The sequence below is a fragment of the Dromaius novaehollandiae genome, chromosome 5 (genome assembly GCF_036370855.1).
Source record: "Dromaius novaehollandiae isolate bDroNov1 chromosome 5, bDroNov1.hap1, whole genome shotgun sequence".
NCBI classification, from domain to species: Eukaryota; Metazoa; Chordata; class Aves; order Casuariiformes; family Dromaiidae; genus Dromaius; species Dromaius novaehollandiae.
Genome location: NC_088102.1, coordinates 62103019 through 62116966, shown reverse-complemented (window position 1 = coordinate 62116966; position 13948 = coordinate 62103019). Strand labels below are relative to the sequence as shown.

General features: G+C 40.1%; 1 protein-coding gene across 7 annotated transcripts in view; it reads right to left on the bottom strand.

Moving 5' to 3' along the window:
- TRIM66 (tripartite motif containing 66) overlaps positions 1–10450 on the bottom strand; it is a 55982-nt gene extending 45532 nt beyond the window's left edge. For 3 of the 7 annotated variants that reach the window (XR_010389496.1, XR_010389497.1, XM_026104456.2), the window contains exon 1: positions 6582–7766. Coding sequence is in view for 3 of the 7 variants with exons in the window: in XM_026104456.2 (XP_025960241.2) it covers positions 6582–6801 (220 nt within the window). In the remaining 4 variants the exon portion in view is untranslated. The other 4 variants (XM_064513044.1, XM_064513041.1, XM_064513043.1 and 1 more) reach the window with 4 other exon arrangements.
- Between the last annotated feature and the right edge of the window lie 3498 nt (positions 10451–13948).

Sequence of the window (13948 nt, the reverse complement as noted above, 5' to 3'; positions counted from 1 at the left end):
CACTTTTTTCAATATAAATTCCCCAAAGAATCTAATGATATTTTGGCATAATAAACACACCACAGAATGGCTTATGAAGTAATCATCCTGAAATTCAGCAAACCTTACACACGTGTTTACAAATAGCCACAAGCTGCAGATACTTCAACAATATAAAGTGGGCACACTGTGCTGCGCTTATGCTTAGAGTGCAAATCACCACTGAAGTACAATTTCCTAGAAACCCCTTACCTGTCCTCTGGATAAACAGTCACTTAGAGAGCTACACACCTCGCAGTCGCTTGTGTTGGGAAGTGGATGGTTATTAAGCAGAACTGCATGCACAGCATGCTCCCTGGCATCAGGCTTTGCCGTACTGCAGATGGAAGCAGCTACACCTTCGCAGAGTATCTGGGACTGCTCCCCCTTCTTCAGCAAGAAATGCTGACAAATCAGCAGGGCAGAGAGCTGTACTGGGCCACTGCAAGATACATGTTTTTCTTTTGCCTTCCTTCTTGCCCTCGCCTCCCGAGATTCTTTTAGGCCTCTCTTAAGTTGCCTTGGTTGAATTTTTCCTGAAGTGGTGAAATAAAAATTCCATAGTGAGAATGAATAGCAGCACCCTACTTCCCTCCGCTTAGGTCTTCTCTCACTCCTCAGAGTAACTTGGAACAAGTGTGCAGAAGTAAAGAGAGCTTTTCTGGATTCAGGTAGCAGGTCTTACAAAGCCATTTACTCCCACTGTATGCTGTGCAGACCATTCCCTAAAATGTTTCTTGCCTTCCTATCTCAACACTGCCTCTAAATAACAGCGTTAATTTGTTTTAAGAACCCATACTTTACAGACTGTTCATTTAAATATATTATTACAGCACTGTGGGTGAAGGGACGAGTAGTCAGAAGCCCTAGAGAATCACTGTTTGTACGTATGAGAATGATGCAATTGTTGGATCTAAATAGCAATCCAACATGGAATTACAGGATTCAAACAACAGAGTTTACACATTAAGAGATGAGGACCCAAATTCAGCTCTGCTGCAGTCATGATGTCAGAATGAGGTCCATTATTGTTATCAAAATATCTAGAAATAAAAAAAGACAGAAGTGCTGTCAACATGCTCTATTTTTGTATGCAAATTTTTGTGGTAGGAAGGATGTAGTAACATTTGCATAAATCATTTTTTTAAGGAGTTCATTATCTCCTGCTTATCAGTTGAAATCATTATTTATGACATCATACTTCTTTGCTAAAGAGATGATCATGAATTTAGAAAGGCTAGCAAGGATCCTAATCTTGGATTTAAACCCTGATTCAGTGTGATATGCAGAATAAACCATGTCTAAGCCACTCTCAATGTATCTGATCTATCAGCTAGTACTGAACCACCTGTGAAGACCACAAGGTACTGAACAGGCTCCCAGGAAGTTTCATCACATGAAGAATGTGAAGAAATAGTCCTACAACTACATCCTTGCAATGCTTCACTACTCCCGTAACAGCCTTCTATGGCAGCCTACCGAGCCTGAACAGCACCACAAAAGCCACAGCAGTACAGAGCAATAGACATTTTTTATTTATATATATATATATATATATATATATATATATGTAAATGAATATGTTTATATACACACACACCCCTCTGAGCCCTGAAAAGCTTCAGCATCAGATGCTTACTTTGCTGAGTTGGTTTGCAGCCCTTTTTCAAAAGCCATGTGTTCATTTCTACTCTCGCACTCTCATCAGCAAAAGTAACTAGACAGCAGGTTGGGGAAAAATGGAAATTCAAAGTCAGTGGATCCCACAGACATGGGCACCCAACCTCAACACTCCAAGCCCACGTCGTGGAGATTGGAATTCAGCTTGCAGAAAAACAGGGTTCTTCCACCAAAGCCCACTAAAGCATATCCCATTCAAGCCCTAATTCCCCACAAGTCAGATTTCTCACTTCCCACACACAGCCTTTTCACTTCTGTTAATGAAAGCTGCCACGCTGTATTGCACCCAGCAAATAGTAAGTGGACATCAAGGCAGTGACCTCAGTACAGAGCATTCTTCTAGAGAAGCACAAATAAAGAGCTGAAATTTCTGAGGGTCCTTTGGTTTTTGCTCCATCTATATTGCAGCAATCTGATTTATAAGTGACAGGGCTGTGGATAATGTGCAGCAGTCATCTCTGAAAGAACAAGCTGCAACCTCTGCACTGTGTGCAGAAATGGAGTACAAAACCCTTTTGATCATCAAAAGCCTCAACTCACAGTTTTTTTTTCAAGGTCTTCCAGTCTGGTCAGGTTTAAACAGAAAGAGCACTCAAGTTAGTTGTCGGGGAAATAAATCAGTGCAGATAATTAACCCATTATTACCCTGAGAATTGATTAGCATAATAAAGCAAACAGTGGGGCTATCATACACACTGCATTCATATTTGCTGTCCACATGTTGCACCTATTCCTCCACTCTTTTTCCTTCAACAACCATCAGAATAATTATTCTCAGAGAGCATTAGCTAGAGCTCAAGCTGCAGGCATAATTCACACTTCCTTGGAGACCCAATTATAGGTTATAGGAGACAGCTGAACAGTTCTGAAGACAACCTCCCACTCTGCATCTTCATATATATTTAACCAAACCCAATTGTTTCACTTGCCTTTTGAATATGGCAGGTAAACAGAGCAAGAACCACCAAGTAACTTTAAATCCATTTTATGATGACTAAATATATACATTATGAACAGTAGATATGTTGTTTCTCTGTTTGGAATAAGCTTTCTACTTCCCTTTTTGGAAATAAAATATGTATTTGGTGTTAAGCGGATCTAATTAAAGCAAATGGGTATTTCCCCTTCAGAATTAATAGATGTGATACATTGCATCACCTGCCTTATGTGATTGCATCAAAACATGGTTATTTGAGGCCTGCAGATGCAACAGCTGTAACGCACAAGGCTAAACTGTACTCCATTGGAAAAACAGGATAAAGAGGTCTGCAAATATTCTTATTTCTTCCATACAAACTTTGTGTAAGATAGAGCATTGCATGTCAGCACCTGGAGCCTCCTCCTTATGCCACTACACCATACTATTTATGCCAATACACCATAATGAAAAATGAGCCTAGAGTCATAGAGCTCAATCTCTTTCATGAAATAAAACCTCCTGAAGATATCTCTGAACACATTAAATGCAAGCCTGACACCAGTGCTTGGCTGCGTTTCGGATGTCCCTTGTCAGCAAGCAGTTCACAACTGGGAAATCCATAGGTATATGTAACACCTACCTTACAAGCTAAAGAAGGCTGTGTATTTTCAGCTGAGAATAATGAAATGCAGCAAGTGGACACGTGTCAACAGTTGAAGTGACATGAACTTTAATGATCTGGTTTCACTTAGTTTTATCACTTCAGTTCACATTTCTCTAATACATAACCCTGTTATATTTCTTGGCATTTAAGTGGAGATCTCAGACTCTTTTACACATAGAAAGCTAACATAACTCAAGTGCGGACAGAAAAAAGCCTAGCCTCCCCCCCAACCCTCGAGCTGAGACAGTCTTGCAAAAACATGAACCTCTGCTGCTCCTAACTCAGCTATTTTCTAAATTATCACATTGCTGATATTTAATATATTTAAACAATTTAAATCAAACATCTAAAAGAGAAGATTTACAGATAATATGATAAAGGCCAATTTATTCTGGCACGCACCCCCAACACAGAAAAGAGGCATAAGCACAAGAAACATAATGGAAATTTTGTGAAGGTATTCAGAACACAGTGAATACCTTCAGATCCAAGGCAGCACGCACAAGCCAGCTTCGTATGTTTGCACATTGTACTGTGAATGGGAATTCATAGAGGCAGAACTCATGTAGGTTCGTGGGTAAGTCTTCATCTGGGAAATTTTCATCTCTGGAGATCTGTGAAATTCCACCTCTCTCTTCCTCAGTCTCTCTTTAAAAAACCTATTCTTTCCTATGCACTAAACAGACCGCAAACATACACCATGCAGACCTGCAGAGAAGAATCTGGATTAGCTTTTATGCGAAGGGAGAAAAATGGAAAATGACACTGGACTGCAGCACAGAGATTGAGCATCAAATTACTGGCAGTGAATTCCAAACCAGTGATCTCCAAGTCCCCTTCATATCAGTAAGACCTGTAGGAGTCAAACTTGCATTGTCTTAAGTTCATTCAAATTACCACCAAACCTGGAGTTATGTAACATTGTAATTTTTTAAAATTTGTGAATTTTTACCAAACAATGCAAGTTCTCACAGTAGTAAGTTCTAATGCGCTTGCAGCTTTTCCATAAGAGCTCAGGCTATCTCAGCGCTTTCATTAATGATTCCTCTTAAACAAGAACACTGAAATACAGGTTTAAAAGCAAGTGTCCAACATCAGTCAAATATCAAGGACACTTACTTCCATCTTCTCAGTAGTCTTAATACAACAACAACAAACTAGAAGACAGCTTAATTTTAGTATAGTACTACTTAGAGTATATTGAAACACAGAGATAAAATACACTTGTAGCAGATTTCAGATTGACTTCACTTGGAAACATATTCACTTTTTCCATTCATATATTTTGTTTAGAGGATTCATAGTAGGCAAGGAATGCACTCTTGTTACAGGCAATATTTTCTGTTTCCTCAGCTGAAGTGGCTTGGCATTGTTTGCATTTACAGTTTATTATTGGCATAAATATTCAATAATGCTAAAAAATAACCCCAAAAGTTGGTCTAGTCTAGTCAGTTGACATAGCAGCAGCCAAAACTCAGTAATCAGTGCAGATAAGACAAGCAATGCTTAGCATCTTGCCATCAGATGATTTCAGATTTTATCCTGGCTGACCCACACTGGCTGGAGTTTCAGTCACTGATTTAAATAAGAGACACAGATGTGCTGTCTTTGCCACTCTTGTTGCTCATATATTAACTGAGTATTTGCACCTGGTGTCTCACTTCATTTACTGGGTCATCACTGTTCATTACTTTTCCTCTGTTATTTCTCCAATATTGCTCTACCCCATAAGAGACCCCAATCTATAAAAGAGTGAGGAAAGAACTAAAGAAACTTCAGCAATACAGAGAAACTAATCTTTGTTCTAATTTGCTATAGACAAATAATCCCTGATCCACTCTCAGGACCTTGAAGAAACATCTATTATTTTAATACTGTAACAACTCACAAGAACATCTAGCTGCACTTCACCAAGTGGTATACATGCACTTTCCACTTGACAAACAGAAACAAGAGGGAGAGAGTAATGGTTTAGTGGCCACATGGGAATACATAAGTAGTAATGTAGTGGGTGTTTTGAACAGCAATTTATTATGAAATAGCTCCCTCAGACTTTAAGCCCACAATGACTGGACATTCAAAAATTTAAGGAGGCATTTACTTGAAATGACTGCTTTGCTCTCTTTGCCTCCTAACTCCCTATGCATGAATAGGGATTATGCATCCTCTTGCATTTATCCCCTTTTCCTTCTTCTCCTGTATTCTGCTAGTCTTTCAACAGCCTCTCCTAGAATTGTTTTCATTTGTTCTCAAACCTGAACTTGCCCAGCTTATGTTATCTAGTCAATTTAGATTATCACCTCAGGGAAGGTCTCTTCTCTTCCCACATGTTTCTAAAATCTGGTATGGAAGAAATAATAAATTATGTCTCTTATTCATCTCAACTTCAAACCCTGTGAAAATACAAGTAATCTTCATGCCTTTAGCCTTCTTGTAGATCAGTAATGAATCTGGAATGCTTCCCAATGATAAGACTCATTCATTCAGTTAAAAATGAAATGAAATAAAATGTATTTCTGTGATTTAAGTCATATCTTGTTCCAAAAAGTTATGTATTTTCTCTTAACATTACTAAAAACTGTACAAGTTCAGGATTTCCAAAAGCCAGTCATGAAATGCTTCTCTTTGTCACTAGCTTTACTCAGCTTGTGAAAGTGAGTTACAACATATCCTAGAGTCTTGAGATTTGAGATAGAGCAAAACCAGTTTTACAATGAGATATAATGAAAGTGCAAGAGAGTTTCAGTGCCCTAGAATACACATATTATAACAATAATTATTGTGACCTCTGCTAGGAGCAAAGAACCAGAAGTTTTTGTGTCAGTGTTTGCTGTGGTGTGGGTGGGGAGGGGGCGGGGCAGGCCAGGGCACGCAGAAGAGAAGGATGAGTAAAGCAATCTGTCACCACAATCAGTACAGTAGAAAATTCCAATATATCCAAAAGATTGAATAAAGATGTAGCCTAGCAACTACCTTGTAGCATTTATTCATAAAACAAAGCAAATATTCATAATACTACACTCATTTAAAATAAGTCATTGAAACCAAGCCCACTCTGGAAAATTTAAAACATTGCCTAGTTGCATCATTTATATTCAAAACATTATGGTTGGATGGAAAACACAACAAATGAGACTTGTTCCTATTCCACCCTCTGCTTATACAAATTTCAAGTCTCCTAGGTTTTTCTTTAAAATTAGTGTTTTAAAGGAGTATGCTACAAAAAATACTTCTGTCCTCCTGTTATTTTAATACTGCATTACAAAGAGCATAAGCAAAAAAAAGATTATTAAATATTACCTTCATATATAACTTCATAGCCAGTGGGAATATAGCTATATCCCTGAATCAAATCTGGAAGACAGTCCTTACAGAAGGAATGAAGACAAGGTAGCATTCTGGGGTTTCTCCTCCGCAGGTCCCATCTGCACACCAAACAATTCCTCAACAGATCCAGGGTCTCCATTTCTGTTGTCTGAAGTTTGACATCAAGAACATGAAGAGTCACAAAATGGCTCATGACAGCCCCTTCACTTAACAAAACACTCGATCACTCAAGTGCAGACTACAAGGTAGCTGTAGGATGCGCATTCTCAGAAATAACATTTGTTTAGTCCTTTTGAAGAAAGAGGAAGCTCCTTGCAGCTGAAAATCACATACTCTCTTTACAAAGAAAGAACATCTTTGCAGATTGTTGTGCAGGAAAGTGTGGTTTAAGGTTTATAAACCATGATCCCACTATCTCTATAGTACTTGTAACTTTTGTAAAAACTGAAGTAATCTGTTCTATGGATCTATTTACAAAGCTGTTACCAGGCTGAATTGTCACATGTTGTTCACTTCCTGCTAGAAGCATTCAAACTGTGCAGTAAAAATGATGATATTCCCCTACTGCTTTTATAATTTCATCTCAATGTTTTACAGTTTTCAGGTAAAGCAAATAACGATAAGCATAACTGATCATACCACCATCATTTCAGCAATGCCTGTTAGAAAGCTGCCTTGATAAACATAAAACTTTTCTGCTAATCTTTGCAGAAATAAAATGCAGTTCACAGTGATTAAACTTCACCTGTCAAGATGTCCACAGATCAAAACATAGCTTAACTCTAAGCTTTCTACAGGCTCAAGTGTTCCTCTTGCCAGCCTGAGCTCTTCAAGATCAACTGAGTATTTTGCAGCTCGTGTTCCACCCTTGATTCTTAAATTTTTATAGCTATCAGACATAACCTGCAAAAGGAAACTTCTGCAAGCTGCAGTTCACAGTTTCTTTTTCCTTGTAGAGCACGAGGGGAGGAAAAGCAAATACAGTCCTGTCTCCCTTGGAACCAGCCTTCCAGCTGAGAGAAGCTCCCAGGGTTGGAGCCCCCCCCAACTAGCTGCCCATCACCTTAGCATTATGGTCTTGCTACCAGCAGAAGGTATCTTGCGGATATTTTCTTTAGATTTTCCCTAGCACAGAAGGAAAACAGCTCTAGTCGTAGGGACACATACCCTCTTGAGAGATTCTGTCCCAAGGCAGAATCCAGTGGAAATGGTTAGTAATCAGGTCTTTTTCTATAATGAAACAAAATTACGAATATCTCAAAGTCACAACCAGTCTTTTAAGTGTTGCATTCTGAAGTCCTTTTTCCCCCCCCCCCCCCCAAATGGACCAATTGTTGCAGTCTGTATTGCATTTTATACCCAAGACCCACTTGTAGGAACAAAGGAAAATAGGTAGACATCCACCAACTTTACTGATTTATCAAATTCAAACCTACCAATAAAGCTCACAGTTGATAATTTCAAAATTTGAGATCCCTTTAAAAATGAGCTGTGATAATGTACCTGTGATGTAACTAACAAACATTGTAACAGTGCTTATTGTATGAGCTCACTTTTTACAGCGCATCTTCATCAACTATCTTCCAGAGGCAAATGTCCTTAGGGCAGTGTGGCTTCTCATCCTGCTTTGTCTCCTTTGTTTCTTGCAACTACAGTTAAGACGACAAATTAACACCTACAGAAACATACAATTTGTGCAATAGGAAGTTGAGGTCTTAAACACGTTGTTCAGATAGAGAAACCACATCCCAGCACCAAAGCATCAATGCACAGAGAATTTGTGCGAACACAAAGCCTAATATTGGGAAATGCTGTATCACAATAAATGCTAAACCAGTGGCCGAATGTGCAGAAGTGGGTTACCATACATTTTAATTCATGCTTTTTGCATAACTTTTGAAACTATATATAAGTTTTCAGGGGGAGCAGAGGATAAGAGTGAGAAAAAACATTAGTTTCCTGGTGAGCCAGGTATGCAAATGAGGCTACACTACCAGCACCTTGGCTACTTGGGAAACAGGTCCAATAGCAGTGATTATGAGGAATATAAACTCAGCTGCATTTGGAAACGTGAAGTGAGGGTCACAAGGCAGGACATGGGAAAGAAAACAGATAAAGATGGAGAGAGCTGGGTAGGCAGGTGACAGGCAGAGAGGCGTACATAGAACAGGAAGAGAAGCACCAAGCAGTCGACTTACCTGCCCAAATGTGGGGACAGAAAAGAAACTGTGTTTTGGGGTGTCCCCTCAAGACCAGAAGATCAGTCAGGGCCACTGTAAGGCATCAGCAGCCCCAACACTGATGATAGAGAAGCATCCAGATGTAACAGGATTGGAACTTCTAGTAAAGCATTAATTTATTTTATACAAGAGAAGTTAATAAAAGATACATTGTCATAACTACTTCTGTATTTTAGGGCTAAAAATCTTTATGCAAGTCTTTCAATTTTCTGTGTTCCTCCTTTTGCTCAGATTTAATCAGGTGGTTTGTATTTTCTTCCTTCTGTGAAACTTGGATGTTGCTACAAGAGGCATTGCAGCATTTTAAAGAGTTATTACATTATTTCTGACAGTTTTGTCTATAATTGCTTCATTAGCAATATCTTAAATTGCCAAAAATTCTACTTTACTTGAAACCACAAAACTATCCCCATTTACCAAAACATGATATATCAGGTAAATAACCAAAACAAACATGTTTCACATTTATAGTTAGCCGGTCTTCATTCTTTTTAGCTTCCTTGCTCCTGCTCTCTGATTTTGCAGATGACCATAATACGAAAATCCTTTTCTGGGACATTTTCTCCTCCCAGGAGTAAAGAGAAAGTTAGTGTTGACAGTCATCCTTGGGTTTCTTTACTAGAATTCACAGGAATTTCTTGTTAAGGCACTATAAAACACAGAAATGTCACCAGTTGGAATTCAGTGATACTTGTCTACTTAATTAGCAGTCTGAACAATTCACCTGAACAATCTCAAAAGCAGTTGTTTCAACACATTCAGTACAAATGAGGAAAAAAAAGTGACAAAGCAAAATCCCATGTCATTTTTTTCTTCAACAATCATTAAATCAAGCCCAGTACCCCAGTGCAAAATACTCAACTATTTTAAACAAAAGCATCAACTAAACTGGGTAAATCGATTGCATATTGGTAATCAGAGTTGCCAGTAAAGGTAGTTCACTTGTTTATACTTCGCTCTCACACTTCGGAAACGCTCTCTGCCAGTATTTTGACCACAGAAACGGCCACCCGCGGCGGCTCCCGGCCCCCTCACAGCGAGCGAGCAGGGCACGCGCCCAACCGCCAACCGCCCCCCGCAACGGCCGCCGCGGCAGGAGACGCCCTCGCGCCCAACGGCCGCCGCGGCACCGCACCGCACCGCACCGCACCGCACCGCCCCCTCGTGGGGCGCGGCCCCAGGACGAGTGACGTCCTGCGGGCGCTCGAGGCGGGGCTGTGCTACGTCACGGAAGCTGCCCGCCCCGAGAGGTCGCGAGGCGGCGGCCGTCGGAAGCGGTTGCCAGCCATTGCCGCGGCTCAGGGCGGCTGGGGCGCGCGGCGCCACGTCCCGCGCTGCCCCGCGGCTGAGCGCTGGCAGAGCTGCTCTTCAAACGGCCTTTTAAACAATTCAGGTCACCAAAGTAACATTTATTCCTCCAGAGCAGGCAGCTGTTTGGGGGGGGAGCTGGCACGACCCTAGCAACCGAGGAGGAAGGAGACAGTCCAGCCCAGGCTCAGTGTAGGTAGGGTGCAGGGCAGGTTAGTGAGCAGGTAAGGCTCAGCTGCCTTAAAAAACTCCCTGCAAGCCACCAAAGCTGGCCCAGCCCATCCCTGGTGGTGTACACTCACCAAAATGCTGTTCACACTGGCTCTGCTTTTCCTCCTGTCCAGCTGTAATTGTTAATCCTTGCATAATATTTATAGGCCTGCATTCACTTAAGTGAATAATTCAGGATGAAAGTGTAATTATGCTTTAAGTTAGCTTTTGAGCTCTGCTTCATCAATGCAGTAGAATACATGCTTCATTCACTTTTACCTCACCTTCTTTTGTATGCTTCTTTGTATACTGTTTGCAGATCATAGGGAAAGACTTAAGTAACTTAATCCCATCTCTTTTAGGGTGCTCTGGCTTTTTCCTGCATGTGAGGCTGAAGTCACATCCTGCCATTTCCAGTTGTTGTCCTCTGCTATAGTTATTGAAAAATATTCATCTTTTTTTCATTAACTTTGTTCATGCTTTAATCATCACATGACCAGTAACACATCTGAGTATAAAACAGGTTGTTTAATTAAAAAAGGCAATTAAAGGAAGCAAATTAGGAACAAGAATTTGAGCCACTAGGTATTAGCCATACCTCAGTTGCTCTTGAGGCTTCATGCATAGCTGTTCCAGTACCATAAAGGAATAGCTAGACAGGGATAATCAAAGAAACTTTTATCGGAAACTAAAAGGAAGAGTTAAACTAGGTCATTAGAATAATTCTTTTGGGATGTGAACTCAACAATATTTCATGTAGCATTTCATTACCAGTGATTTTTAAAAAATGTGAGTATCGTGCTGTAGTTGTCATTACTGAACTGTAGACAAACATAACATTGTAAACAAATAATGCAAGATACATTGTGCTCACCTCATTAAGCCTTCATTGTAAGTAGAGATTTTTTGCTAACTTTAACCTAATCATTAAGTTTATTATAGGCATGGGGAAACTTTGTAAATAGACTGTCAACTGTTAAAGCAGAGCTCTTCAGTAGAGCAGACAGTCAGATTTGGTAGAGCCCACAGGCTTCTGGCATGAAGAACTTTTCTAATCAGAAGACAGAAAACTATACGAAATATCTATGTATTTTACTTTAAGTCCCAAAGCATAAAAGCTGTGTCTATTTCTGTGTACCTCTGAGCTACAGACACCTGCCTATTGTCATGCACTTGGGAGTACTTCAGTGTAACTCGAGCTTTTCACTGATTTTATGATCTGGTCAGGCATCAGATTACTGACAGGAAGGAGTAATAAAGGTCTCTTATTTTGTAGTGCTGCATAACTTACCTTTGAGAATTGAACTGAGTGCTTGACAGAGGTTCTGGTTGCGTTGCTCTTGTTCTTGTTCCTTGTCTTGCAACCACTGTCTTCACTGCCTGAAATGTGCTGAGAGTTGGACTCCGCTTCTACAGTTCTTGGGTGAGGCTTTTTGCTCCACCCTCCCACCCCCAACCTCTACCTGATGAAAACAGTTTACGATAAAGTAGTTAGTCAATTCAGTACCGTGCTAAGGCAATTTCTACAACGCAAGTGAACCGTTACATTTCACTGAGCTTTAGTGTTTAGCTTTGACAGTGGTTAAAATGGATCACATATTACAAGACAGTGGTCCCAGAAGTCACCAAGATAAAGAAAGTTCACATGCTGTCACCTCACAGTATTTTACAGACTACTCTTGAATTGGCACTCTTCACAACTAACAGTAGTATCAGTCAGCAAAGATGAACTGTTTAATTAAAGCAATGCATGTCAGCTCAAAACTTAGTAATTGGCAAGTGCTAGGTTAAGAGGTGGAAGGGGTTGCAATTCACTGACCAAGATTGTTTCACACATAACAAAAGGTAATTTGTAGCTATTAGCAATACTTTAAGACTCTTAGTAAGCATACAAAACAGGTGACAGTGTCTACACATTTTTTGTCAGGCACTTAAAATAATAGGTGGTGAAAAGCTGCTCACTATAGTATAGTGATAGTAATATAGTTTGATTTTTACCTTTAAAGGTTCTGCTTCAGCCCACAGGGCCAAGCTTTGCATTAACGACAGAGGTCCAGTTTTGAGGTTAGCAGTCTGCAATGCTTTTCATAGTCATTTAAATGCAAACATATCAGAAACTCAGTTGCTATATAGTGCAGCTCCAGAGCTATGCCATTGCTTTACATCAGCTGTAGGCAAGGCCAGAGCTAGCAGGCAGCGCTGCTGTCTCTCACATGGTAAACTGAGGAACTGTGTATCCTATTTGTGGAGGAGAGTATCAGTTGCAAAAGTTAATTCAGTTATTATATTAATTCAGACTTTAAGCAACAGTTTCAGTACATTGTTACTGTTATCTTACAGAAAGAATATTTGGACTGTGACTCCATGAAGATAGCAATATACTGTTGCTAACCCCTAAAGGCACACCACCTTGGAACTGCCATAAATCTACTAACTCTGACAAGGTGCTTTAAAAGTTTTTATCCTAACACAGCTAACTAGTTTGCCATGTTACCAATAGGACAGATCCAGTATACTGCCATAACCACCACTATGAATTAGTGAAATTCAAAATTAGTATTCTGCCAGGCCAATTTGATCCTGTGGTAGAAGAGGTCAGCCCCATGTCACAGGCATTCAGTATATTCACAGCAAGGTTTGGCCTAGGTAAGAGACTGAAAAAATAGTGCTATATTCACAAGGAAGATACGATTTGCACTATATACGACTACAAGCCTTATGCTCTTAGGACTATATGCAAACACCTCAGTTTGTACTCACTGTATTACAGCAGTAGTTTCTAGAACAGCACATAAAACAGACTGCATTTTACATGTTGACTGTTGTCAGAAGGTAGACAGCTATCGTGCATTTAGCCTAACAGCAGCAATCAAAGCACTGTAGGGACAAATACAGAAGTCATCATTTATAAAGCCATTTCATTAATACCACTAAAACAAAGAATTTGACCACATTGTTGAACAAAGCTCAAAATACAGCTAATGCATAATACTGATGGAGCAAAAGAGGGAAGATCACTTTGTTGTTGCAACCACAAGTGCTGTTAACTGTAAAGGGGCACACAACCCAGGACTGTTCTGCTCAGAAGCTGTGTTGCTCATGACAGCTGTATGCTAGACAGACCCCCTTAGCACCATCTGTTGAAAAAATGGATCTTTATACCTGCCTCAGGTGCTTCTAATGACAAAAGACTGGCAGTCATAAAATGAGGTAGGAACTTGGGCTTAATTCCCATCTATTTCCCCCGACTCCCTGTTATACCCTACCTCCACCATTAGATGGAAACACAGCTAGAATTGTGCAATCCCAAAAGCAAGCCTGGGGCCTACCAATAATTGCCTACGCTATGTCTGTTTCACCCAGCAAGTTTTTATACTGTTACCCACATTATTTCATACTTTGTCCTCAGTCTAATTTTCCCATCCCCCAAAGCCAAGGTAGGGTCCCTATAAGAGATTTCATCTAGATGTCATCTTAGCATACATGAAGTCTCATCAATAGAAAATAAGTCACCCTATAGAGCTGTGAAGAGGATCACCAATCGAAAACTGCACAAATACAGGAAGAACCTAACTACCTTGT